The sequence below is a fragment of the Cibotium barometz genome, chromosome 41, assembly GCF_041138505.1.
Source record: "Cibotium barometz isolate CiBa-2024 chromosome 41, ASM4113850v1, whole genome shotgun sequence".
NCBI classification, from domain to species: domain Eukaryota; kingdom Viridiplantae; phylum Streptophyta; class Polypodiopsida; order Cyatheales; family Cibotiaceae; genus Cibotium; species Cibotium barometz.
In genome coordinates, this window is record NC_141086.1 from 16,300,070 (window position 1) to 16,325,872 (window position 25,803).

Genomic DNA, 25,803 nt, shown 5'->3' on the forward strand with positions numbered 1-25,803 from the left:
TAGAAGTGGTACATGTCTTCTTGATGTCTGAAAAGAATATGCCATGTTATTTTTGGGCAGAATTAGTATAGCAACTATTGTGTACAATATGAACAAAACTCCCACTCTTTAGCTGTCTGAAATGAATATGCCACATTATTTTTTGGCAAAATTAGTATAGCAAATGTTGTGTACAATATGAGCAGAACCCCCGCTGCAGCTGTTCATGGTATGATGCTTGAACATAAGTATATAGGCATAAAACTGGATGTGTATTACTTGAAAGTGTTTCGGTGTATTACTTATGTCCATGTTCCGACGAAGTGAGAACAAAGTTGGATCCAAAGGCAGAGAAATGCATCTTCATTGGTTACACTTTGGAACACAAAGGTTATAAATTCTATAACCCTACCACTTGTGAGATCCAAGTAAGCAGAGATGTTGTCTTTGTTGATGAGATCAGTAGAGCTAGTATGCACCAGCACTAAAGGCAACAAAAGATGTAGATATAAGAAGTATTGATATTGCACCACATGTAGAGTAGAAATCATAGGTGCTTAGTGGACCTTGAGAGTCCTCTATCAGTGGATCCAATGTTAGTTCATGTCATGTAAGTTGAAGACAGATGTAGGTAGACATGTATAATGTAAAGGAAAGGAAAAGGTAAATCAATCTTTTGTGCCTGATCTGTCAGCATGTCACTCATATGTGGATGGTGACTCTAGTGGCTCTGATGAGTAGAGCCTTAATGAGGAGCTTGGCATTCCGTTTGTGGTTACTCTTGGTGTAAGGAGAACCAAGGCTATTTTGAGAACACCTACAGTGAGACAAGTGTACGCAGGTCTATGAGGGTTAGGTACCCCGTTGACACGTTAAGATATGATGGATATATATGTTGAAATTAGAGAAATGTGATGAGCTATGGTGGATCAAACACTAGAATCAACATCATTAACAAAGTGATTAGTAAATAATTAAGACGTAATTAGTGAGTGATTAGTAAATAATTAAGATGTAATTAGTGAGTGATTAACAAATAATTGAGACGTAATTAGTGAGTGATTAGTAAATAATTAAGATATAATTAGTGAGTGATTAGTAAATAGCTTAATGTAGGCATGGATAATCAAAAACCAGCAAATTATCATTAGGGCAATGCCTCAATTTATAGTGTTTACATCCAAGCATCTAATCCCACTGATTTCTCCTTGATTCACTCCACCTCTTTTGCTTGATTCTCTCCACCTCTTCACTTTTCCCAGGATATCTCCCAAAATATCTCCACACTTCCTAAATCTTCTCATGCTACCCTTTATTCTCTCCCAGTAGATTCTTCTCACCTTTTCATAGGTTCTTTCACATTTACACATTCTCTTTTACAGCCTCTAACCAAGGGCTTGTTCCCGCACACACCCTATTCACTTGTATATTTCAACACCTCCTCTCAAGTGAATACTCCTAGAACACCTAGACCCTATACCAAGTTTTCCTTCTTACTTGATAGTCTCTGCGACTAGTGTCTAGCACACCTCCCCTCAAGTTATCTTAGCACACTTGGACCCTATATCAAGTTTCTCTCTTACTTGATAGCGACCAGTGCCTCAAGTCCCTAAACTCATAGTCCTTGACACTCTCTCTCTCTATGTGTCCAAGGCTTCGCGACCTTGACTAAAGTGCTCACACATACATCTACCTACCACGTGGCCTACATCATCGGTGGCTCAGAGGTGGTTTTACTTTGTTGGAGCAGGTTACATTGGGTTGTGGGGTCTCTCTCTCTCTCTCTCTCTCTCTCAGAGATTTTCACATGGCTCCTTCTCACTCTTTGGAGCCTCACATCTTCTCTTGTCTTCAGTCTTCTTGTCATGGGGACAGCTTCTCTCCACGCGTCCGTCTCTTCTTTCAGTCTTCTTGGGGCGGCTTCTCTTCTCGTGTCCATGTCTTCCTTCAATGCTTCCTCTAGATCTTCTTGGTGTGGATCTTCTTCTTGGAAGCAGATGTTCTTCTTCTTTCATGGCTGGAGCCATGAGCTTGTCCGTCTCAGGTCTTCTTGCTCCATGTGAGCAACATGTTATGTTTAAATGTTTTGTTGACAGTTCTTTTGGGCTTTTGATGTTTATCTTGTATCATTATGCAATGCAAATCCAAATCTATGCGGGAGGTCTTACCTCTTACCTTATTCTAGACAAGGGCAGTGTCTGATCCCATATTTACACTGATGTAATGTACGCCAACACATAATGCATATAGCATTCATTCTTATGCACATTCCCAAATGCAACTCTGGCTGTGAATAATCTTGAATTTGAGTAAGATTTACAGGCATTAACCAAGGGTTAAATGTAAAATGATGATTATCACAAATTTATCAGTAAAATTTTACCAAAATTACATTAAATCAAGGGTAACCAATTTGTACGGAATGGTTAGAGTATCGAACCAACTCCGAATTGCAATCTGAAGTTACAGGGATCTGTATCAGATACCTAATGATTAATTTGAATCCTCAATTGTACCAAAATACAGTGAATAGCATTGATTAATCACTGATTAGCAAATTAATCCACTATTTTGTGTGCAAAAAATAGAGTATGCAAGGAGTCCAGATCTGGTGCCTTAGACTTCAAATGAGCTCAAATGCTTTCAAGGATATCAATAGCAATGAGTCTAGTAGAGGATTAAGCCAAGAAACACAAGATTTGACCAAATATTGAATGCTTAATCTCTATTTTACCAAAGTCACCTACAGATTTGATGAAGAGCTTGGATCTCACTGTAGACTTGATCAAATTGAATTCTGTCTTCACCAGCTTGTAGAGCATGATTGAAAACACCTTGGGATAAGAGTAATTAGAGCCATTGCAACTAAGCTCGAAGAAATCTCAAATCTCCTTTTGAAAAACGGTGCCTGCAAAACGTGTTGCTGCCAGCGTTGTGCGCTGAGTCGCTTCAATTCCTTTGAGATGCTTGTAGCCCCTTGAGTCTAGTTTGAGTACCTAAAAGGGCTTGGCCTAAATTTAAGTGTGCAAGGAGAATGAACTCCTCCACTGGCGCTGGGGATACAGAGATGAGTTTTTAAAAAAAAAAGAGAGAAAATTATAATTAGCTCTTAATTCTAATTAGTAAAATGATTAACAAGATAATGGACTCACAAAATGATGGATTCTAGGCATGGCTCTGATACCATGTTGAAATTAGAGATATGTGATGAGCTATGGTGGATCAAACACTAGAATCAATATCATTAACAAAGTGATTAGTAAATAATTAAGATGTAATTAGTGAGTAATTAGAAAATAGCTTAATGTAGGCATGGATAATCAAAAACCAACAAATTCTCATTAGGACAATGCCTCAATTTATAGTGTTTACATCCAAGCATCTAATCCCATTGATTTCTCCTTGATTCACTCCACCTCTTTTGCTTGATTCTCTCCACCTCTTCACTTTTCCCAGAATATCTCCACACTTCCTAAATCTTCTCATGCTACCCTTTATTCTCTCCCAGTAGATTCTTCTCACCTTTTCACAGGTTCTTTCACATTTACACATTCTCTTTTACAGCCTCTAACCAAGGGCTTGTTCCCGCACACACTCTATTCACTTGTATATTTCAACAATATAGCCCATCATTATGCTTACATGGTTAAAGCAATACAGGATTTGAGCCCACTTGTTTTGAGTAGGGACTTGGAAATAAAAAATGGAAAGATGCCATGAATGAGGAGATGGCAGCAGCATTGGATGCAAATGCAACATGGGAGTTAGTGCCTTTGCCTAAGGAAAAGAAGTCAGTTGGATGTAAGTGGGTGTATAAGATCAAGCATAACATAGATGGTTCAATGAGCAGGTTTAAGGCAAGATTAGTTGCCAAGGGCTATACACATACCTATGGCATTGACAATGAGGGAGACATTCAACCCGGTTACAAGAATAGCAACTATGAGAGATGCCATTGCTATGGCTGCAGCAAAGGATTGGTCTTTACATCAGATGGATGTAAAGCATTGCAATGGTGGTCAATTTGAAAATAAAAAACCAAAACAACAACAAGAAAATCAGTCTCATATAGGTGGAAGAGGCCTTGCAAGTGCTTAGTGGACCAAGAAAGTCTTCTAGTAGTAGAGGATCCAGTGTTAGTCCATGATCATGTAGGTCAAGGGAAGATGCAAGCAATGTAGATGCATCATCTCATGGTACTACAAGTGTTAGTATTGTTAGCACGTCACTTTTATATGTGGATGGTGACTCATGGTGATTTACAAGAAGAAGTTAACATGATGCAACACCCCACCAGGTTATGAGAGCACATCCAGAATTTGTGTGTAGATTATGTAAAGCCTTGTATGGCTTGAAGAAGGCTCTGAAGGCTCCGAAAGAAAACAAGATCAATGAGTATCTTGTTACCTTTAGATTTCAGATATCTAATACAAGCCTCAAGTATCTTGTTACCATTAGATTTCATATATCTAATACAAGGCTCAAGTATCTTGTTGTTGCCATTAGATCTAGATATCTAATGCAAGATACTAAAGCCTTGTATGGCTTGAGTATCTTGTTACCATTAGATTTTAGATATCCAATACTTACAAGGCTCGAGTATCTTGTTACCATTAGATTTAGATATCTAATACAAGATACTCAAGCCTTGTATGGCTTGAGTATCTTGTTACCATTAGATTTCAGTATCTAATACAGATTTTTTACTTTATGTAAAAAAGAAAGATAGAGGGATCATGCTATTAGTCATTTATGTGGATGACTTGATTATCACTGGTCATAGTGATGTTAACATAAATGATGTCAGGATACTTTTAAAGAAGAAGTTTGAGATTAAAGATTTGGGTGAGCTATGGTATTTTCTTAATATAGACATGGTGAGATCACCTAATGGCATTTTGCTATGAAAAGAGGCAGTATGTCTTGGACATGTTGTCCAAGTATGGTATGATAGGTTGTAATCCTATTTTAGTGCCATTGGAGCAGAACACTAAGTTTTCTGTTAGTAAGCTTATTTGGTGCCATTAGAGCAAAACAGTAAGTTTTTTTCTAGATACATGTGAGCTTTTAAAGGATCGCACTATGTACAAGAACATAGTAGGGAGCTTAACTTACATAACCATTACTAGGCTAGATTTAAGCTATGTTGTTGTAATTGTGAGCTAGTTTATACACCCTCCCAAGAAGCCACACTTGGATTTTGCTAGATAGGTTCTCAGATACATAAATTCACTATTGATTATGGACTTTTCTATGAGGCTGGTAGAGAGATACAACTACATGCGTATACCGATGTTGCTCATTAGGCTGGTAGTGTCTCATGTGCAAGAGAGCTACCAATGGATTTATGTTTTCTTTTGGGAGTGTTTCTGTCAGTTGGAGCAATAGAAACGCTTAATTTCATGTGCTATTGTGTGTTATCTATACCACATTGGTGACTATCAAGATTTGTTGGCCACTATTACCACTTTTTCCATACACATGATGTGACCCCCACCCTAGCTTAGGAATCTCACTCTATATATGTTCAAAGGCCCAACCTTGTAATGGAAGCCAGTCATATAAGGTTTGTAAATGGAAGAAAATTAGTAATGGTCACCCCATAGGTGTTAGTGGGGAAGTTGGGCAAACCCCGTTGTATGTAAGTGACTTATGGAGATTTGTAAAGAGATTTTGCACAGCCTTTATGGGACATTTAACCACTCTATGTGGACCTTAACATCTAAAACAAGCAAGAGAACCTCTCCTCAGGCCAGTAATATCCTGCGGCTTGTTCTAGGCCACATGGGGTGCATTGCTACATGTGTAGCATTTGGTCTAGCTGTAGGTGGGGCTAGTAAAGCTAATGTGGTTGAGGAGCCCGCTTGATAGTGTAGGGGCTCATGTCATTCTAGCCATTCGTTATGCATGGTGGAGTTGGATGATCCATTATTTCCATATCTTCTGCAATATCCACACCACTGGTTCCCCCTTGCTCTCTCAAGACAGGGCACTCATGAACTATGTGTTTACTTCTGCATACAACACACACCAAGTCATTCCCCACCTTGAAGCTAAATGCGGATAACATCTCTCACTAGGAGTATCCTTCCACACTTCTTCTAGCCCTTTGATCACTAGCTTAGCAATGTCTTCTATGCTCTTGGGCTCTTCTATTTCCCTAGTATCTTGACTTTTGATGCTTGGTTTTGTTTTGACTCACAAGTATGGTCTTCTACTTTTCGTGGATGGAATGCCTATAAAGTTATCATCAAAATCTGATTTATCTAGGTAACAGTCCACTAGTGTTCGGTGTCTTTTGGCATATACAAGAATGCCTCGTGCAATTGTTTGCTTCTCAATCCTTCCAAGAACAATGAAATCAACCTGGTTTAGCTTGATTTTTTCTCAATAGGACATATGTTGTTTAAGCTCTTAAGACAGTTGAGATAGAGTCTCTTACATACTCATACTCAAGCTGTTAGAATGGGTACAATTGTGTAACAGAGTTATGCTTGACACCAATCTTGCAAAAGCCCGTGATGCTAGTTCAAGATCCTCCATGGTCCCTTTCTATGACTCTTCTAGTAGTTGAAATCACAACAATGCATTACCTTTTAGAGTTAGCTCGAAGGCATCTATCTTAGTTCTAGGATCAGTTATCCTCTCTACTATGCAGATTTGTCCAAACATAGCAAGATGGTTGTAGGGATCCCCTGCTCCTTCGAACTTGGACACTAGTTTGCATATGTGTGAGGCTCTAATCCTCAGAGGGCTGTGATCATATTCATTCCTCATTGCTCTGGGAAGTCTAACCACCAAGAATGACATCTAGCATTCTTCTTGTTTCCTCAGGAATACAAACTCGTGCTCTAAGTTATGTATGTTCGATTGTTAGTTCCAAAGCCATTAGGGCTACGTATCTCGGTTTGGCTCTAGGAGAGTATTAGTGCGTAATACGATCTTGTATATATCCATAGGTTGGCACTCTAATTGATGAATTTGGTAATGGTTCTAGGAGCACATTAGCCATCTACCCCACGTTATAACCACCAGCACAGCAGGCTCAAGGCTCTACATTCATAACTGGGTAGTCTCACGAGCTCCCAAGTTCTTTGAGTTGGTACTTTGGTCTCCAAGGGAGTGGTTTCCCTTTTTCTTTTCAAGTGGTGCTGCCTCTCTATACCCATGTTGATAGTTAGTCTGATAGATTTTCCTAGATTCTACGCATTCAATGTGCACATCCCCTCAATATTCTCTGTCAAATTTAGTCAATTTTTGGCATAGCTCCCCATTTAGTGGATTTTCTTACCATTTATAGCTCTATTGACCAGAATCTACTAATAATTCAACTTTGTAGTCCACGCTTATATAATTTTGACAATTGAACCCTAGAAATCGGACCTTGTACCCACACCAACGAATCAAAATTTACAGTCTAACGACTTTTCAGAGAGCAATCTTTGCTTATTTTTTCCTGTACTGTTTTTCTTTTTACCTCCTTTTGGGCCAGATTATTCCGTAGACCGTTTATTGCATAGATTGAAGCTCTTCTTAATGGCACATTGCCTTCAATCAAGCATTAAATCAAAAAATTAAGAATTTGTGCAATAAATTGAGAGTTCTTGATTGACCTAATTAAGTAAAAATTGGATAAAATTAAAACAATTGATAATGAAATTGGTACCTAGGAAGGTCATGGAACTTCCATCTAAGCACATGGAGGGTTGCTCTTCCTTCTTCCATCACCCAAAATCGATTAAAATCAAGAAAAACAAGGAAATGAAGATGGTTAAATTAGCAAAAACCACATAGATCTCCTACTCTGCTCACTCTTTCACCACTAATCACTCTAATTCTCAACACTTAGTCACTCTACCATAAGTTTTGCAATTTATGGGCAAAGTAAATCAAAAAATGGATCAATATAATACTCCCAATCCACTCTAGCACTAGTTCATCTCCTCGACACGGCACGGCTTGTTAAAGAGAGATCATAAACAAGTGTTGACAAAAGTATGAACGCATCTACTAAAGGGTGAAAGCGTATTTGTTGCAGGAAATAGAAGCCTCAGGGGGTGCCAAACCCTTGAGCCCTATTAATCGTATTGTTTGGACTCCTTGCAATCTAACCATTAAGATAAGGAGTTATCTCTGTTCCTGCTCTCTGTCCCTCTCTCTCTCTCTCTCTCTCTCTCTCTCTCTCTCTCTCTCTCTCTCTCTCTCTTCACAACTAGCTATCACAAGACTCAAACCATGCAAACTTCAAGCTCTCAACATGCACTCACATGCACACACACACTCACCATGCATGCAACAGGCAAGCAAGATTCATAGCCATAGACATGCAAAAAAATAAAAGTAGTAACAGACATGAAAGCATAAGACAATGCAAGTAACAAAGCTTCCAAGCTTGATCTCCAAAATAGATGTGATAAGGAAAAAGAAAATATCTTTTGTGGATGCACTCTCCTCTCCATATAAATATTCCCAAATGAATATACTACTGACCTTCATGAGGATATCCTCGCACTAGAGTGGGAGAATGCAGAGTTAGAGAAGCAGTTGGAAAAAGTCAAGCACCATCTCAACACGGTGGAATCTGGCAAGAATATGGAAGCACCATATGCAGAAGACATTCTTGTCAAAGCAAAAGAGATTGTAAACACCATCAACGAAACGATCCTCAATGCAGAATCTAAGACCCACGTCGAGCTCACAAGGAGTTAAAGGATAAGTCACAACCCAAGTTTATGTATAAATTTTCTTTTCTTTTTCTCTTGTTTGTTCATTTTCTTAGCCTAATGAAGTCTCAATCCTTAAATGATGTTATGGGCTTACAACAAATGTATGTGCTTCCATCCGACTGCTTCTCCATATTTTTTCTTCCATTCATACGGATCCAATACATGATATTTGGCCTCTTGCAAACATTAAAATTGTTCTCTCTCTCTCTCTCTCTCTCTCTCTCTCTCTCTCTCTCTCTCTCATCGTGCGACAAAAGTGGTTTCCTTGACTAATTTTTCATGTAGCTACCTGGTTTTAAACACCATTGAACCATTGGATACTTCTAATAGAGTCTTGGGATAGCTTCCTACATGAAAAAATACCACTTTTCATGGGTGTGAGTAATAAGGAAAAATGGACGAACCCTTTTGTTGCCTATCTAAAATACCACTTTTCATGGGTGTGAGTAATAAGGAAAAATGGACCGACACTTCGCTATCTATCGTAAGGAAAAAGTAACGAAGTTTTTATGTAGCTAACAAGGTTCAAATCCTGTTGGAGTCTTGGGATAGTTTCCTATGATGTTAAAAAAATACTTCTCAAGAGAGGTGTGTGAGTAATAAGGAAAAACAGGCCAATCCTTTTGCCGCCAGACTTGGACATCAACCAAGTTTTCATGTAGCCACTTGGTTTGAATCCCATTGAGCCATCGAGCACTCCTAATGTAGTCTTGGGATAGTTTCCTTTGATGTTCTCTCTCTCTCTCTCTCTCTCTCTCTCTCTCTCTCTCTCACACACACACATGTATGCTCATGCCTACACATATAGATGTGATAAAACGCAAATAAATGAGCTTATAATGTCACATTTAAAAAACTAGGAATGTGAAATGAAAACCTTGAAAGCAAGGTTTTCTTAAAAGAGTTTACACATTATTCCCCACAAGTTTGGATGGTGGAGATGAGTGAGGACATGCATAAACATCATCACTTGATAGGGACCTAAAGTTTATAAGAATTATAAATTCATTAGATTAGTTAGATTTTCAATTGGATAACCTTAGGTTACAATACTTTTATAAATCTTAATTAGGCTAATGTTAAGAAATGGTGTCTTTCTAATAGTCTTTGATTCTATGGAATATATATTTGGGTTTTTAATTTCAGCAAGGTGCGTGAGAAGGAAGGATAAGCAAGAAGGGTATAGATACATTGAGACCTTCAACTGCCACACTGTGTGCGAATGAACATAATAGAAGATAAGCAATGTGGAGACCATGGTGAGGGTGTATAATCTTGTCACTCATTTTTCATGCATGCTTTCTATTAACTTGCATTTTACGTAAGGTTTCTCTCTTTCCCCCCCCCCCATCTCATATTTCTCTAGGGATGCAAGGATGTTCGAAGGTTTAACCTTAGGACTAGGATTAAAACCTTCACATAATCAATTGACGCTCGATTAATGAATCCGCATCATAAACTTAGTATTCCATCTTTTTGTGCATTTAAAAAGCATTTGACGTTACACATGATTATCCTTAAGTTCTTTTTTTTTCAAGATTATTATGATATTCAATTTTTTAAAACATCGACCCTCCGTATTATCATTACATTATAGGACAATGTCAAAAATGAAAAAGAGAGCAAGAGAAATGGAGACAAGAAGATTTTATGATTCCAAAGAGCCTAATGTTAATACTCAAAAGTAATGAACCAAAGAAGAGTCGAAATAGACCTAATAAATTATCAAATGTTCACAATATTACAGAACAATCAAATGTAAACTTCAAAGTTCTTGATTTGAGTGTGACATCAGTAGTAGGTGGAAGAGATATTAATCCATGCAAAGTCAACCATTGCAGGTAATAAGATCATCAAAAAGTATTTTGGATGGGATAAGAAAGATCCTATTGGAGAAATCGTAATGTGTAGAGCTTCAAAGCAAAAGAACGTGCACACATTTTTTGGGATGATTGGTTATTGCATAAAAGATTAAGATAAGCCTCTCATTACAAGAATGTTTCACATAATATTAGTATGAAAGATATTACTTCAAGAATAGAAATTTACATGGAGTGTGGTGCAAATGAGTTCAAGAACAAAGTATGCTCACTCTTATAAATACTTTTGATAAGATATAATGTTTTCGAAGTTCAACTTAAAGCATCCTTAAGAGGATAATTTTTATACTACAATTCACAAAATAATCAAGAAAAGAAAAAATTATCCATGCTTTAATTGCATAACACCGTAAGCAAGGTAGAGAAATAGAGCCAAGACGCTTTATGGAGAGTAATGGATAATGGCATATCCATCCACAACAACAATGGAAGATATGTATGATATTTTATTACTAATAAAAATTTAATGCTCCACATCCAATTTCGAGTGAAAAAGAAATGAGAACAAAGTTGATGATCCAAGGTATGCATATGAATTTAATAAAATAGTAGAGAATGTCAAAAAAAACTACAAAAAAAACAATTAAAATAATAGAGCAAGAACAAACATATAAACCTCAAAAAGAGAATAATTTGAGAGAATCATTAATATAAAAAGTAAAGATGATGACACTAACAATTAATTCATCATCGACAAGATACATTTTATTTCTTTGTGCAAGAAGAGAAATAGTGATATTACAATAACATGAAAAAGACTGACAATTTTGATGCATTTCTCTCAATTTTCAATCCGTTTAATTTTGTCTGCACAAATAAAGAACATGGATGTCTCTCTCTCTCTCTCTCTCTCTCTCTCTCAATTAAGGCATGATTTTTTTAAAAGAAAGTAACGTAACAAGACATCAAAATCTTTTTCTTGGATTCATAAATTTAGATGGTGATTTTGAAAGTGTTAAGATTGAGACAATGATTCTCAATTTTTTGTGACGTTTTTAAGGTATAAAGGTAATATTTTATAGTATTTTTGTGACAAGAATCTCTCATGATCTTCCTTGATTTGATGCTATTTGACATATGACTTTTCTCCATGCTTCGAGAAACCTGTTTGTTCTTTGTTGTTTTTGACGCTTACAACATTTGTTGCTCCCTACAACATTCGTTAAGAAGCAACAAAAGACCATCCAATTGGGAGCAGCTCTCTCTCTCTCTCTCTCTCTCTCTCTCATGAGGAGAGATGAGCAAGAGGATGAGAAAAAGCGAGCAGACAAGGGGAGGACAAGACAGGAGAGGAGAGCAGGCAAGTGAGGAGAGATGAGCAAGCGGATGAGGAGAGGCTAGGGTAAGGCGGTGAGGAGAGACTAAGATACAAGGAGAAGAGGTGAATAAGCAAGAGGCTAGGCAATTCTTAGTGTAGTAAGAGTCATTAGGACCACCCTCACAAAAACAACGTAACATAGTAATGATAGGCACTATAATGATGTGTTGATTCTAGGCTTCACATGCTTTCCTTTGCACTACTCTCTCAAGTCTCTCACAATACTATATTTTCAATGTCTCAATAGCAACCAATGATGACATCTCATGTATTATGTGCATGTGTAAGAGAATATACACATATATATTATGTATATATGTGTATCTATAGATATGTAAGATGCACCTACACATGCACACAAATATACACACGAGTATATTCACATGCTCACACAGATATGCAAACAATCGCTATGGATACACATGTATAAAAACACACCTTATACACAATAAATACACACTAACACACAATCAAGACACAAGCGCACACAATCACATACGTGTATACACGCAATCATATACATATGTATACAAAAGAGAAAACAAAAGACATTGTATATAAGATACACTTATTTAAGAATGAACACACCTCATCATGCATCCTCACGTGTTAAAATTTAATATTAATTAAATATATATATATATATATTTATTTATTTATTTTATAAATACACATATATATATATATATATATATATATATATAGGTATACATTTTTAAATATAATAAAACATGACATTATAGATAATATATATTTACATGTAGATGTGTTTGTATGAGAGAGAGTGCACGTGTACATGAGAAAGGTGTGTGTGCATGAATATATCTGTGTATATGAGAGAGAGAGAGAGAGAGAGAGAGAGAGAGAGCGAGTTTCTATATGTGAGTGTAAGAAAAGAGAACGTGTGTAGAGGAAAGAGAGAAAGAAAGAAAGAAACACAAAGAGAAAGACATGGAAGTCTCTGTGAGTAAGAAAAAAAATGTTTTTGCATTAATACATGCACATGTGTATACATGTGAGAGAGTGAGAGAGAGTTTCAACATTTGAGTGTGCATGTGTATGAGAGAAAAAGGGTGTGCATGTGCATGTACATGTGAGAGAGAGATTACATGTAAGATGCATTTATATGAGAGTGAACACACCTCACCACTCTATCTCTACCATTAAAATTTAATCTAAAATTTAATTAATTAAAATTGTGTATCTATTTAAGTGAGAAAGAGAGTTTCTATGTGAGTGCATAAGAGAGAAAGAGAGCCTGACAATTTCTATGTAAGAGATAATTTGTGTGGGAGGAGATAGTGTGTTTTCATTAGTGTGTAAATGTAGAGAGAGTGTTTGAATTAGTACATGTACATGTGTGAGTGGAGAGGAGAGAGAGTTTCTATGTGAGTGCATAAGAGAGAAAGAGAGCCTGACAATTTCTATGTAAGAGATAATTTGTGTGGAGCCTGACAATTTCTATGTAAGAGATAATTTGTGTGGGAGGAGATAGTGTGTTTTCATTAGTGTGTGTAAATGTAGAGAGAGAGTGTTTGAATTAGTACATGTACATGTGTGAGTGGAGAGGAGAGAGAGACAGAGAGACGAAAGCATAAAAGTATGTGTAAGGAGAGTGTTTGAATTAATACATGTGCGTGTGTACATGTGTAGTAAGAGAGTTTCAACATTTAAGAGTGCATGTGTATGTGAAAAAGAAGGTGTGAATGTGCATGTGTGAGAAAGAGAGATTGCATGTAAGAGAGCACACCTCACCACTCATCCTTACCATTAAAATTTAATCTAAAATTTAATTAATTAAAATTATATATAAATCTATTTAAATTACATATGTACATCTATTTAAGTGAGTTTCTATGTATACGTAAATTGTGCATGAGAGAGACAGAGACTAAGAATTTCTATGTAAGTTTGTGTGACACAATATAGTGTGTTTTCATTAGTGTATGTACAATATGTACACGTGCTTGTGAAAGAAAAAGACAGATAATTTTTACGTAAGAGTTTGTGTAAGAGGAGAGTGCGTTTAGATTAGTGTATGTGCAATGTGTACATGTGTGAGAGAAAGAGAGAGAGAGAGAGAGAGAGTATATGCATGCATGTGCGTACATCTGCATCTATGTGTAGAATGTGCTTGAGAGAGATGGGCAAACCTAGAGAGAGAGAGAGATGTAATGAGGGAGGGAGAGTGAGAATAAAAAGTAACTTTTAATAAAATATAAATTAAATAAAAAACATATATGTATGTATACAAGTGTTTTTATTTATATTTATATATACATATACATACATATGTATGTATATATGTATATATATATTTGTTTGTGTGTGTTTAGATGTGATATATCTATCTATATATTTAAAAGTGACCACAACTTATCACCCATCTCCGCACATTAAAATTTAATCAAAATTAATTAAATTATGTCGATGTTTGTATTTATATTTTTAAATACATGTATATATGTATAAGCATATGTGTCTATGTATAGGTTTATGTATCTAAAACATAATATTGTATATACTATATATTTACATGTGTATGTGTGCGTGAGAGAGAGAGAGAGAGAGAGAGAGAGAGCGCTTCTATGTGTGGGAGTGTAAGAAGAGAAAGGGAGTGTGCATGTGTGTGTGTGTGTGCGTGAGAGAGAGAGAGAGAGAGAGAGAGAGAGCAGGTGTGTATATGTGTGCATGTGAGAGAGAGAGAGAGAGAGAGAGTTTCAACATTTGAGAGTGTACGTGACAGAGAGAGGGAGAGGGTCATGTGCATGTGTGCGTGCGTGCGTGCGTGCACGGGTGCAATACTAGTACCTTTAACATGTGTGTGCGTGCGTGCGTGCGCGGGTGCAATACTAGTACCTTTAACAAGTAAATCTTTAGTCCCTGCATAGACATGGCTGCATATTCAAAACTGGGAGTGCTAGTAAGCTTTACAACAACTTGACCCCACCGACATGCCATCGATTCGGCCAGAATGTATCTGAATGCCAAATGAACTAAAGTCTTTGAATCATTGTGTATGAACCCCATGATTCTCATCAGTGCGGAGTACTGCTCACTTGGACTTTGTTAGCTAAGCAGCAATCATCTTTGCAATGTTTAACAGGAAATTAACCAAGTAATAACCTTTCTTTGATGCAACTTTTGACTCCAAACTCATCTGCAAACCATGAGAACAAGATAATAATAAAAATTAAGTACACTTTAAAATCAAAATTAAGTACACGAATCCATGTGACCAGTGAATTATCAGTCATCTGCAAATGTAGAGTTGTACATTAGTGAAAGTGTGAGGTCCTATCGCATCCTACTTCAGACAGCAGGCCACACAGCATTGACCAAGAAAAATCTTCATTACATGGACAGTGGCTGATCGTACATAGCATGCACCAATGCATGTGTGGAATAGTATGCAGCATACCCGATAGAGTGAAGAGCATACATATCAATATCCAATGTATCACAGTGCAATTTCCATGTGATTGCATGGTACACAAGAATAAGACAGATATTTAACAATGCGTGAAAGAACTCTGGAGTGGATAGAGTTTAAAAGTACCCAGTCTGTTTTGCATGTGAAGCCCAGATCTGGGATGCCTTTCATCTGTCAAATTTCCAGTCTTTAGCCAGCCTACATTCCTGTGGATAACGATAGCCAAGTGATTAGAGTTTGTAAATGCAGCATTGTGCTACAGGATCACAGTTTTTTTCCCAAAAGTTCTACATCAGGAAAATAAGTATCTTTTCAAATCCTTCACAAGGGAACCACTCATTGATGTGAATAACGACCCTCTCAAGTTGCTCACATCAAAAACGAACTCCGTTTTGGGTTGTCTTTGCATGTGTAGCTGCTATGTGCAAAAGTTCCACGACACCAAAGACAAGAGGCGCTCAAGCACCTGAACGGAAGAAGCAGGCAAGATTTCAAACTCAGATTGATGAGAAAGTGAATACACCAAGAACATCAAACTGTCGTGAAAAATTAGGGTTAACTTGATTGTTCTTACTGTTTTTTGACCCTTCTTCAAACCCTCAGCTGCAGAAGAAACACGCTCAAGCTTGGACCTCTGATTATCTAGCATGCACTTCTGACCTTCATACCTACATTAAAAGGATGCATTTCAGTGCCAAAATCCAGGCACCAAAAAGAACCAAAACTGCGGATTCAACAACAGGACACTCCTACAAGTATCGCAAGCCATAGCCAGACATACCTTCTCTTCTGCTTCAGTATGAGAAGGGCATGTGCTTTGAGGGCATCTTGTGAAGGGCCTGGCCTTGTCTTCCTGATCTGCTCACCAAAACTCAAGAGCTCTGCATCAAGCTTCTTGATCTTCTTCTCGATGACATCACCTCGCCGGCTAACCTGCAAACAAGAAGAAAAATGCCAATTCAAAAGGGCTGTGTCATTGCGGCAGGTCTTTGTTGAATGTCTATAATGATGGGTGTCTTCACACGGGGCACATGCGATGCAGCAGAATGTAGATAGTGAGATATTAGATGGCTTGCATGTCATGCCACAGAATTTGCATGGTACTCAAGTTGATTGAGCATGTATCATGCCACAGGATGTGGATGGCGCTTCGCATGCTGTGTTGCCGTTTATCAATGGTGCTAAGTTTGATTTCCACCAAGTTGTTAAATGCAGCCTCTGAGGAGTTGAATAACTTCAGGTGGGTTCATAAAGTTATGAATTGTGCACTGGGGGGGCTCCTCTCTTCTAGAATATCACAAGGTTTCCTTGATGTCAAATGTTTACATATACCCTTCCATTACATATACCCTTCCATTGCAAATGTTTATATCACAAGGCTCTGCTCGCTGTTGCCATGTCAACATGTCATTCTCCCTTCCTGTTGACCATGCAATCCCATTTTCGAGGAAGGGCAACCAAAGGCAGCTGGGAGCCCTTTTTGGGTAAGCAAGCAACTGAGCCATTCAAAGCTGTCGTCATCGTCCAGGCACAGGCCAGCTTCCGGGAAACCACTCTTGGAACACATGACAATGGGCATTTCCCACAGCCCAGTTATCCAGACCGTGCAAATCGAAAAAATATATTATTGCACAAGAAAACCTTGCTGACTTTGTCTTATGACATGCCAATCGTAATTGCTAATGGCGAAGTTCTAGAGAGAAACCCTAACTCCTAACTGTGCCAAAAATGGCACAGGAAAAGCTTGACCAAGGTACATTAAACGATGCTTTGAAACACGGCACATCAATCGCAGGAGCAAAATAAGGGGATTGTACTCAGCAAGTTGGAGGGCTGTATTCGCGAACAACCATGACATCAAAGATCAGCCATGGCCTCCCCATGTACATTACCACAACTATCAACATGGACAAGGCGGCAAAGAGACACTGCAAGGGTTTCTTGACAGTAAAGTCATGCCTGTAGATGAAATCAGGGTTCTCTGTGAGAAGTTACTGCTTTTCTGGGATTCCAGAAAGAATGTGTTCCCGCAGACTGCTATGGGGGTGTCAAGATGCAAAAGAAACCTAACAAGAAATTGTGTCGCCGTCTTCCAAGAAGAAAGAAATACACAATCTTAACACCATATCCGGCAAGAAGAGGACATAGCGAAGCTTCCTCGACAAGTTTTTTACACCATATCCAGCAACAAGAAGAAGCAAGAACACGAGAACATACCTTCACAACAAGTTGTTCTTGTTACACACACATACACACAGCCAACCTTCCTCGACAAGTTTTACACCACATATAGAAGCAAGAAGAGGACATAGCAAAGCTTCCTCGACAAGTTGTACACCATATCCAGCAACAAGAAGAAGCAAGAACACAGAAACTTAGAAGAATATACCTTCACAAGCTATACACACACACACACACACACACACACACAAATGGATAGGCTTACTCGTTCTGCTGCTTGCTCAATCGCGGTGGCGGAGGGGGGCTTCTTGTTGTGCTTATGGCCGCCCAGGATGCTCCGCATGATCTCTTGTGCTTACGCTTCTGTGTCTGTTGAAAGAGAGGGCCAAGCAGACGGCGATGGCGATGAATGAATCTGGAGAGAGAGAGAGAGAGAGAGAGAGAGAGAGACTGCGCGGAGAGAGAGAAAAACAGACAGATTTTGAGGATTTTGGAAAATGGGTGCTGGCGGCGGCTGCTCATCAATTTTAGTGAATTGAACGCAATTGACTGAGCCGTACGGTGTCCAATCTTTGTATTCTTGAAATTTGCATTTTATACATTTTCTCTTGAGACTTGCAAAACTTTTTTACACATCAGAAAATACATTGCAATTTATTCACACATACCTTTTTTCCTTGGAGAGAAACACCCCTCGGAGAGTGCAAGGGAGAGGGTTCCTTTCTGTATCAGTATACACGCGTGCGTGGTGCCCGGGTGGAGGGATCGAACTCACGCCCGCATAACCACGCTCAAATGCTTGAACACGCTCAGAAGACCGACCCCAACCTCCAATCAGAAGGCCAAATTTTACTTCGACCTTCGCTAGCCTTCAAATTCACATAAATATGCCTATTTTAAAAGAATTCGGATTGATGGCCTTCTACCTCCTACCCAATCTTAGAAGAGGCCTTCTCCAGAAGGCTTGGAGGGCTTTTCTGCCCTCTGAAGGCTTTAAATTCCAGCACTGACACTATCTGCCCCACCCCTCTATAACATAATTGTTACATATGACTCTTTATCCTACAGAAAATTGTAGCTCTAGCAAAACCTATATGATTCAAAAAGAATAACTTGGACAAGCTAGCAAAAAATCCCCCCCAAAAAAATCCTATAGATCTAAATTTGGTATTAAAACAATGATCTCCAAGAGCAGGAGGATGAGTACAAGAAAGAGAGATAGACAGACAGACAGGCAGACAAACAGACAGACAAAGACAAAGACAAAGAGAGATTTGCTTCTAATTGTTTAAGAGAAAGAGACAGAGACAGAGACAAAGAGAGATCTCCTCTATGTGTGTCGAGACAGAGAGAGAAAGAGTGTGTTTAAAACAATTTTTCTCTATTTTGGTTGGTGTTTCTTAGGAAAGATATTGCTATTTTAAAAAAATGGCGCTAGATGTTGGTGTTATTTAAAAGAGTTTACCTTAGTCTCCTCCACTAATATTCTCTAATATTTAATAATTAGATTACTGAACTCATCTTTTTCAGTTCATTCCAAGCACTAATATTCAATAATTAGATTACTAAACTCATCTTTTTCAGTTCATTCCAAGCACTAATATTCAATAATTAGATTACTAAACTCATCTTTTTCAGCTTATTCCAAGCACTTTCCAAAAAAAAAATTGTACAAAATTGGGGGTGGGGGTAGGAGGGGAGGGAGGGACCTCGGGCCTTAAACCTTTTTCTAGCCTTCTCTAAGGTCTAAGGCATGCTTTCCCCCTAGGTATAGGTACCATTGGCCCTACACTCAAGAGGTGGGCTCGTGCATTTTTGTAAGCATTTCTTTTTCACCTCATTTAAAGCACTTTCTTTTTTTTTAGATCTAGAAAAAATATTGGGCCTAATACTTTTTTATTACCTTTTCTAAAAGCATGCATGTGAAAGGCTCCCCCTAGGTATATGTGCCTATCTAAGTCCAAGCTACAATGTAAACTAACTATACTTAAACAACGTGACTTGCAATCATTTTGAATAGCAAAAGAAGACAAAAATATGCAATTAATTCCATTGAATACATGAGTTTCAACTCTTACCAAAAAGCATAATAATAAAAGAATTTACAAAAATAACAAATAAGTCCTTGGATGCACTTGACCAAGAGTGCTTTGAGTATGCCAATCCCACCAAGTCCCCTATGTCCTGCATATTTGGTCCTATGACCAATAAAATTAATGGTAAAAAACTCATTAGAATTTTGGAACTTAGATGTGCACTCCAATAATAGATTCACAAAAGCATTTTTTCCAAGAAAACATAAACTTAGACATCCACTCCAATAATAGATTCACAAACATTTTTTCCCAAAAAAAAAACATAAACTTAGAAAATTTCCAAGACATTTATTATGTTGCATGCTTAAGTTACATAACATTCATTGGCCATATAAGTCAATAAGCAAAGAGTTAAGGATGAGTTTACACATTCCTCCCGTAAAGGCATCCCCAATGGGCCCCTCGCTTATGGCACTTGTCATCAATAAGGCTAGTTGCATATACACATCCTACTCTTCCTTGGCCATGTAAGTTAATAAGTGAAGAGTTAAGGATGAGTTTACACGTTCATTCCTTAAGTCCCCTCACTTACGACACTTGTCTCTTCCTTGCTTCCCATGGCATGAGCATACATTATCAACAATGTTTGAAAATTTATATTTTGACAAGGCATCCTATATGAACATCAAAACACCCTCGTGAAAAAGTGGGATACATTGGGTGCCTCTTCTTAAAGTAAAGTTTTGTGTTGATTGGTTCTTCCTTCCCAAAAGTAGTGATCACTTAGCAACATTCAGCTTTTCTATGGGAACCCATCATATGTGTGTGCACCCATGTGCATGTATGGAGAGAGAGAGAGAGAGAGAGAGAGAGAGAGAGATTATATCATATGCATGCTCCTACAAAGAGAGATATTCATCATGAATATACTACACTATTCTTTGCATATTGAGATGCGAGATGCGTGTCTTTACAAAAATCAAGAGAGGTAATAGACGTGGGTAAAAATCAAGTGAGGTCAATGTTATAACTTAAGCCATAAACTATTTGGAATGTTTTCAAAAAATGCATTAGGCTACTTATCAAACTATGTTGGCTTATTCAAACTAACCCTATAAATGAGTAGAGAGAGAGAGAGAGAGAGAGAGAGAGAGAGCATCACACATGTGTTCCTAAAAGGGAAAACCACTTATTATTATGAACATACTCGCTTACTCTTACATGATGAGAACTTGTCATAAAAAAGTTTTTTCCTGTGTCTTTGTAAAAAGGAAGTAATAGTAAAATTTGATTATGGCCAAGCCACTATTATGAACATACTCCTTTACTCTTACACGATGCATAAAAAGGTTTATTTCCGTGTCTTTACAAAAAGGAGATAATATTAAAATTTAATTATGGCCAAGCATTTACAAAAAGGAGGTAATGGCAAGGTCCCATATAACTTGCTGAATAAACCAAGCCATGTGCACAAACGTTCTTCATGAATATGGTCAGGTTCTTATGTGAGAGCCCACTAGGAGACAGAAAAGGGAGATATATATATATATATATATAGAGAGAGAGAGAGAGAGAGAGAGAGAGAGAGAGAGAGAATTGTGTGAATGCTCCTTCAAAGAGGGACATTCATCATGAGTGTACTTCCCTACTCTTTACACAATGAGAGCTTCATGAGTTTGTTTATGTGCCTTTGCAAAAATCAAAGGGAGATGATAGCTATGTATAAAAATCAAAGCATGGCCAATGTAAACGTTTAAGTAGTAACCATTTTTATCAACTAGGGTGAGAGAGAGAGAGAGAGAGAGAGAGAGAGAGAGAGAGAGAGAGAGGAGTGGGGGAGGGAGGGACATCACATCATCCATGTGCCCCTAAAGGGAGAGTCACTTTTCATGAATGTACTCCCCTAGTCTTTACATGATGCAAAGGTTTTTTAGTATCTTTTAAAAATCAACGATAGGCATATAGCAAGGTCAAAAATTAATTTGGCTAGCTAGGTAGCAACTTATGTGGCAATGTTAACCACTTCACCAGTTAACATGGTTTCGCATGTGCATCCTACTATAAGGTGGTTTGCCATCTCACTGGCAAATAACGAAAGCTTATTCTTTGTAAGATGACACTGTACTTCATGAAGTGGCCTTACCCTATGCTTAATCAAGGAAGTCACAAACTTCATATACAAACTTGCTTAAGGCTAGAACTAGTGGCCACCATGGACTTTTATTTGGCCTAGTCTAATGTTTAGTCATTTATATATGTCATTTTGTACATTACTTGCTTGCTTGTATTCTCATGAACCTTTGTATAGCTTGACGGTTTGCTTACTTAGATAAGATTTTAAGTGTAGGTTTCTCCCTTGCTTTAGCTTCTCCTCTATCCCTTTCTTGTGAGAGAGAACCACCACGAAGGCTATCCTCTTCTTGCCTCCATCTATCCAAACATAGCTCAACCTTTACTCCCATAGCCATGGAGTCTCCTTGGTGTGATGAAAAGGAGAGGATATGAACGACAAGCTAGCGCACCCATAAGGGAAGCTACATTTGTGACTCTACGGTGAAGTACCAAACGACACTTGTTTCAAAATATGCTAAGGTAGTATCTTATTAATGAACATATTTGGCTCAATTGTCGAGGAAAAGCCTAGGCTTAATAGCTCTGAATCCTATCTCTTCATGGCTATTGAGTTTACCCAATATCGTCGGTATCGAATAGTTTGGGTGCTTGATTAGCTACTCTCAGGTGATAGGAGTGTTTACATTTGCATCACTTTCCCTAGGTGCTCTCTAGCTACTCTTAGGTGGTAAAGCATGCTTACAAACACATAGATTTGCCTACTCATCTCAAATATCATGGGAATTCCTCTTTTTGCATAAAATAAATTTATCAAAAATTCCTCTTTTACCATTTAATTACTTAGAAGTCTCTTTTTTGAAAGAGAAAAAAAAACCATTCCCAAAAGAAAGGTACGCATGTTGCTATCCACTTTATTTCCAAAAGAGCCAGCGAGTTAATAGAAGACTCTCCTTTGAAAAAAAAAAAGGGGAGCCAGCGAGGCCATGATTATACCTGATACATCTTTAACACTTTAGGCTGTTTCTTTTCCTTCTTCTCTGATTGAAAACACAAATTCAAATCCATCTTTTCTCAATTATCATGGAAACTCATCTTTTAACTAAAATATCAATACTCTTGCTGCTCTTTCATGCCTTATGTTGATGTCTTGTCCTTCTTTGCATTGTTGGATGCTTTTTGGCTCTTGGTCTTTGCTCTTTGGCTTGACTCTTGGCTCTTTGATTGCTTGTCCTTACTTGGCTTTGTGTCCACATTTTGGCATTGTCTTCTTCATTATGCCTTTGGTGTAGACTTTATCTCTAATTCCATTTGATGCTTCTGCTTAGTGCTTTCATTCTTTGTTCTTGATTTCTTTATGTGCCTTTGATGCATTAAGTGTGGATGCCATGCTATGTGTTGTGGTCATCTCATACACTTGTGCTTTGAGCATGCTTAGAATTGTGCTTTGTGCATCCATGCTTTGCTTTTTAAGGTGCTTCATTTGCCCAAGGATATGTAATCCTTCTCTAATGAACTTCCCAATGCTTAATGCAATGGATTATATGCAAACTACGTGCTAATGTGGTGAAAAATTAGATAAGGAGTGCAAATACAAAGATTAATGCAATGAGAGAGATTATAAGAGGCTTAGTATTTAAATTATGATTCCTCAAGATTTAAATGAACCCAACTTTGTAATTTTAATCTTGAATTAGCTTAATTTCTATTGATTGATTGTTAATGATACTCCACTGACCTTTCCATTCAATCCAAGCATCGTTGGAGATCACCATTTGATGGTGGGGTAGCATCACTTCACGTTTGACCCAGGTGGTTTCGTGGCGAGGGAAGATACGACCTACCCTTTCAACTCGGGTGGCACGAGATTTATGTCCTTGATCGTGCGACTCTTTGGTTTTCCATTTGATCCGGGAGGCCTCTACACCATTTATGTCACCCTGATCTTCATTTCCACATTTGGATATGTATACAGACTATATGTTTAATTTTTGGCTTTTGTATATAGCCTCTTGTATGTGTCTTTTCATGTACGACCACCCTTAGATTTCGAGGACGAAATCATGTTAGGAGGGGATGGTTTGTAACAAAGTATGTTTAGGATGCACATGCACATGGGATGGGCCTAGTCACATGGGCTTAGGATCATTTACATGTGAGATTAGGGCACATGGGCCTTGGGACTATAAAAGGCATGTGCTATAGGACTATTGTACCTTGATATACCTTTTGATGACCTTTGATATATTTGGACTATCATTACACTTTACTTTTCATTGTTCTTAGTGTTAATCTCTCAAGATTTTCTTAATCCAATCTAATTAGGCTAATCTCAATCTAATCTAGATGTTACTTTCTTTCAGTAATCCATCCCTATTGAGTGCAATCCCTTTCTTGCACTTAAGGATTCACTCATGAATACTAGGCTCCATGGGCGGAAGCTCTATAGGGTTTATGCCTCATAATATTGATCTTGTTTCTTCCGTTTGGTGAAGGGCAATTTTGAGAGAGAGAGAGAGAGAGAGAGAGAGTCTCTCTCTCTCTCTCTCTCTCTCTCTCTCTCTCTCTCTCTCTCTCTCTCTGAGACTCTCTCTCTCTCTCTCTCTCTCTGAGACTCTCTCTCTCTCTCTGAGACTCTCTCTCTCTCTGAGACTCTCTCTCTCTCTCTCTCTCTCTCTCTCTCTCTGAGACTCTCTCTCTCTCTCTCTCTCTCTCTGAGACTCTCTCTCTCTCTCTGAGACTCTCTCTCTCTCTCTCTCTCTGAGTCTCAGAGAGAGAGAGAGAGAGAGAGAGTCTCAGAGAGAGAGAGAGAGTCTCAGAGAGAGAGACTAGAGAGAGAGAGTCTCAGAGAGAGAGTCTCAGAGAGAGAGAGAGAGAGAGAGTCTCAGAGAGAGAGAGAGAGAGAGTCTCAGAGAGAGAGAGAGTCTCAGAGAGAGAGGAGAGAGTCTCAGAGAGAGAGAGAGAGAGAGAAGAGAGAGTCTCAGAGAGAGAGAGAGAGTCTCAGAGAGAGAGAGAGAGAGAGTCTCAGAGAGAGAGAGAGAGAAGAGTCTCAGAGAGAGAGAGAGAGAGAGTCTCAGAGAGAGAGAGAAAGAGAGAGTCTCAGAGAGAGAGAGAGAGAGAGAGAGAGAGTCTCAGAGAGAGAGAGAGAGAGAGAGAGGAGAGAGAGTCTCAGAGAGAGAGAGAGAGAGAGAGTCTCTCTCTCTCTTGAGAGAGAGAGTCTCTCTCTCTCTCTTGAGAGAGAGAGAGAGAGAGCTCTCTCTCTCTCTCTCTGAGACTCTCTCTCTCTCTCTCTCTCTCTCTCTCTCTCTCTCTCTCTCTCTCTCTCTGAGTCTCTCTCTCGAGTCTCTCTCTCTCTCTCTCTCTCTCTCTCTGAGACTCTCTCTCTCTCTCTCTCTCTCTCTCTCTCTCTCTAAGACTCTCTCTCTCTCTCTCTCTCTCTCTCTCTCTCTCTCAAGAGAGAGAGTCTCTCTCTCTCTCTCTCTCTCTCTCTCTCTCTCTCTCTCTCGACTGCCTCATAATATTGATCTTGTTTCTTCCGTTTGGTGAAGGATAATCGAGAGAGAGAGAGAGAGAGAGAGAGAGAGATTCTCTCTCTCTAACATAACATACAAGGCAAGAATGTGAGTGATGATGAGTTGGATAATCGAGAGAGATTCTCTTCGTTACATAACATACAAGGCAAGAATGTGAGTGATGATGAGTTGGATAGTTTTTGTAAGGAGCTTTCATCTTTGCATGATATGGAGTTACTTGCCTTGATGCGATCCTTATTGGATTTTCACGTGGTTCTTGTGAAACATCTATGAGAATGCCTACATTCATGGATTTGCATTGGATGATGCTTATGTTACATGATGATCATGAAGCATTAGATGATGATCATGAAGCATTAGATGATGCTTATGTACATGATGATTATGAAGTATTGGATGGTGCTTATGTATATGGGGATCATCACGATAGTGGTCTTGATGTTGAGCATTATGTGGATCATATCATTGATGTTGAGCATTACGTGGATCATATCATTGATGTGGTTAATATGGATGCTCGTGACATTGTGAATGACATTGTGGATGTTGATGAGACGATCCTTACTATGGTCGTACAATGGGCTTTTCAGTTTTCCCTTTGACTTGGGTGACCTGGGCGGCATTGTGATGGAGGAGGATGTAAGCAT

General features: G+C 38.4%; 1 protein-coding gene across 1 annotated transcript; it reads right to left on the reverse strand.

The window, feature by feature from the left end:
* Positions 1 to 14,748: 14,748 nt before the first annotated feature.
* On the reverse strand, positions 14,749 to 17,961 carry LOC147614714 (vacuolar protein sorting-associated protein 60.1-like). The gene is made up of 6 exons (XM_086779749.1): positions 17,783 to 17,961; positions 16,118 to 16,269; positions 15,911 to 16,004; positions 15,710 to 15,802; positions 15,463 to 15,542; positions 14,749 to 15,063 (listed from the first exon to the last, which is right to left on the reverse strand). The coding sequence occupies exons 1-4, from the start codon at positions 17,858 to 17,860 to the stop codon at positions 15,755 to 15,757; spliced, it is 372 nt and encodes a 123-aa protein (XP_086635875.1). The 5' UTR covers positions 17,861 to 17,961; the 3' UTR covers positions 14,749 to 15,063; positions 15,463 to 15,542; positions 15,710 to 15,754.
* Between the last annotated feature and the right edge of the window lie 7,842 nt (positions 17,962 to 25,803).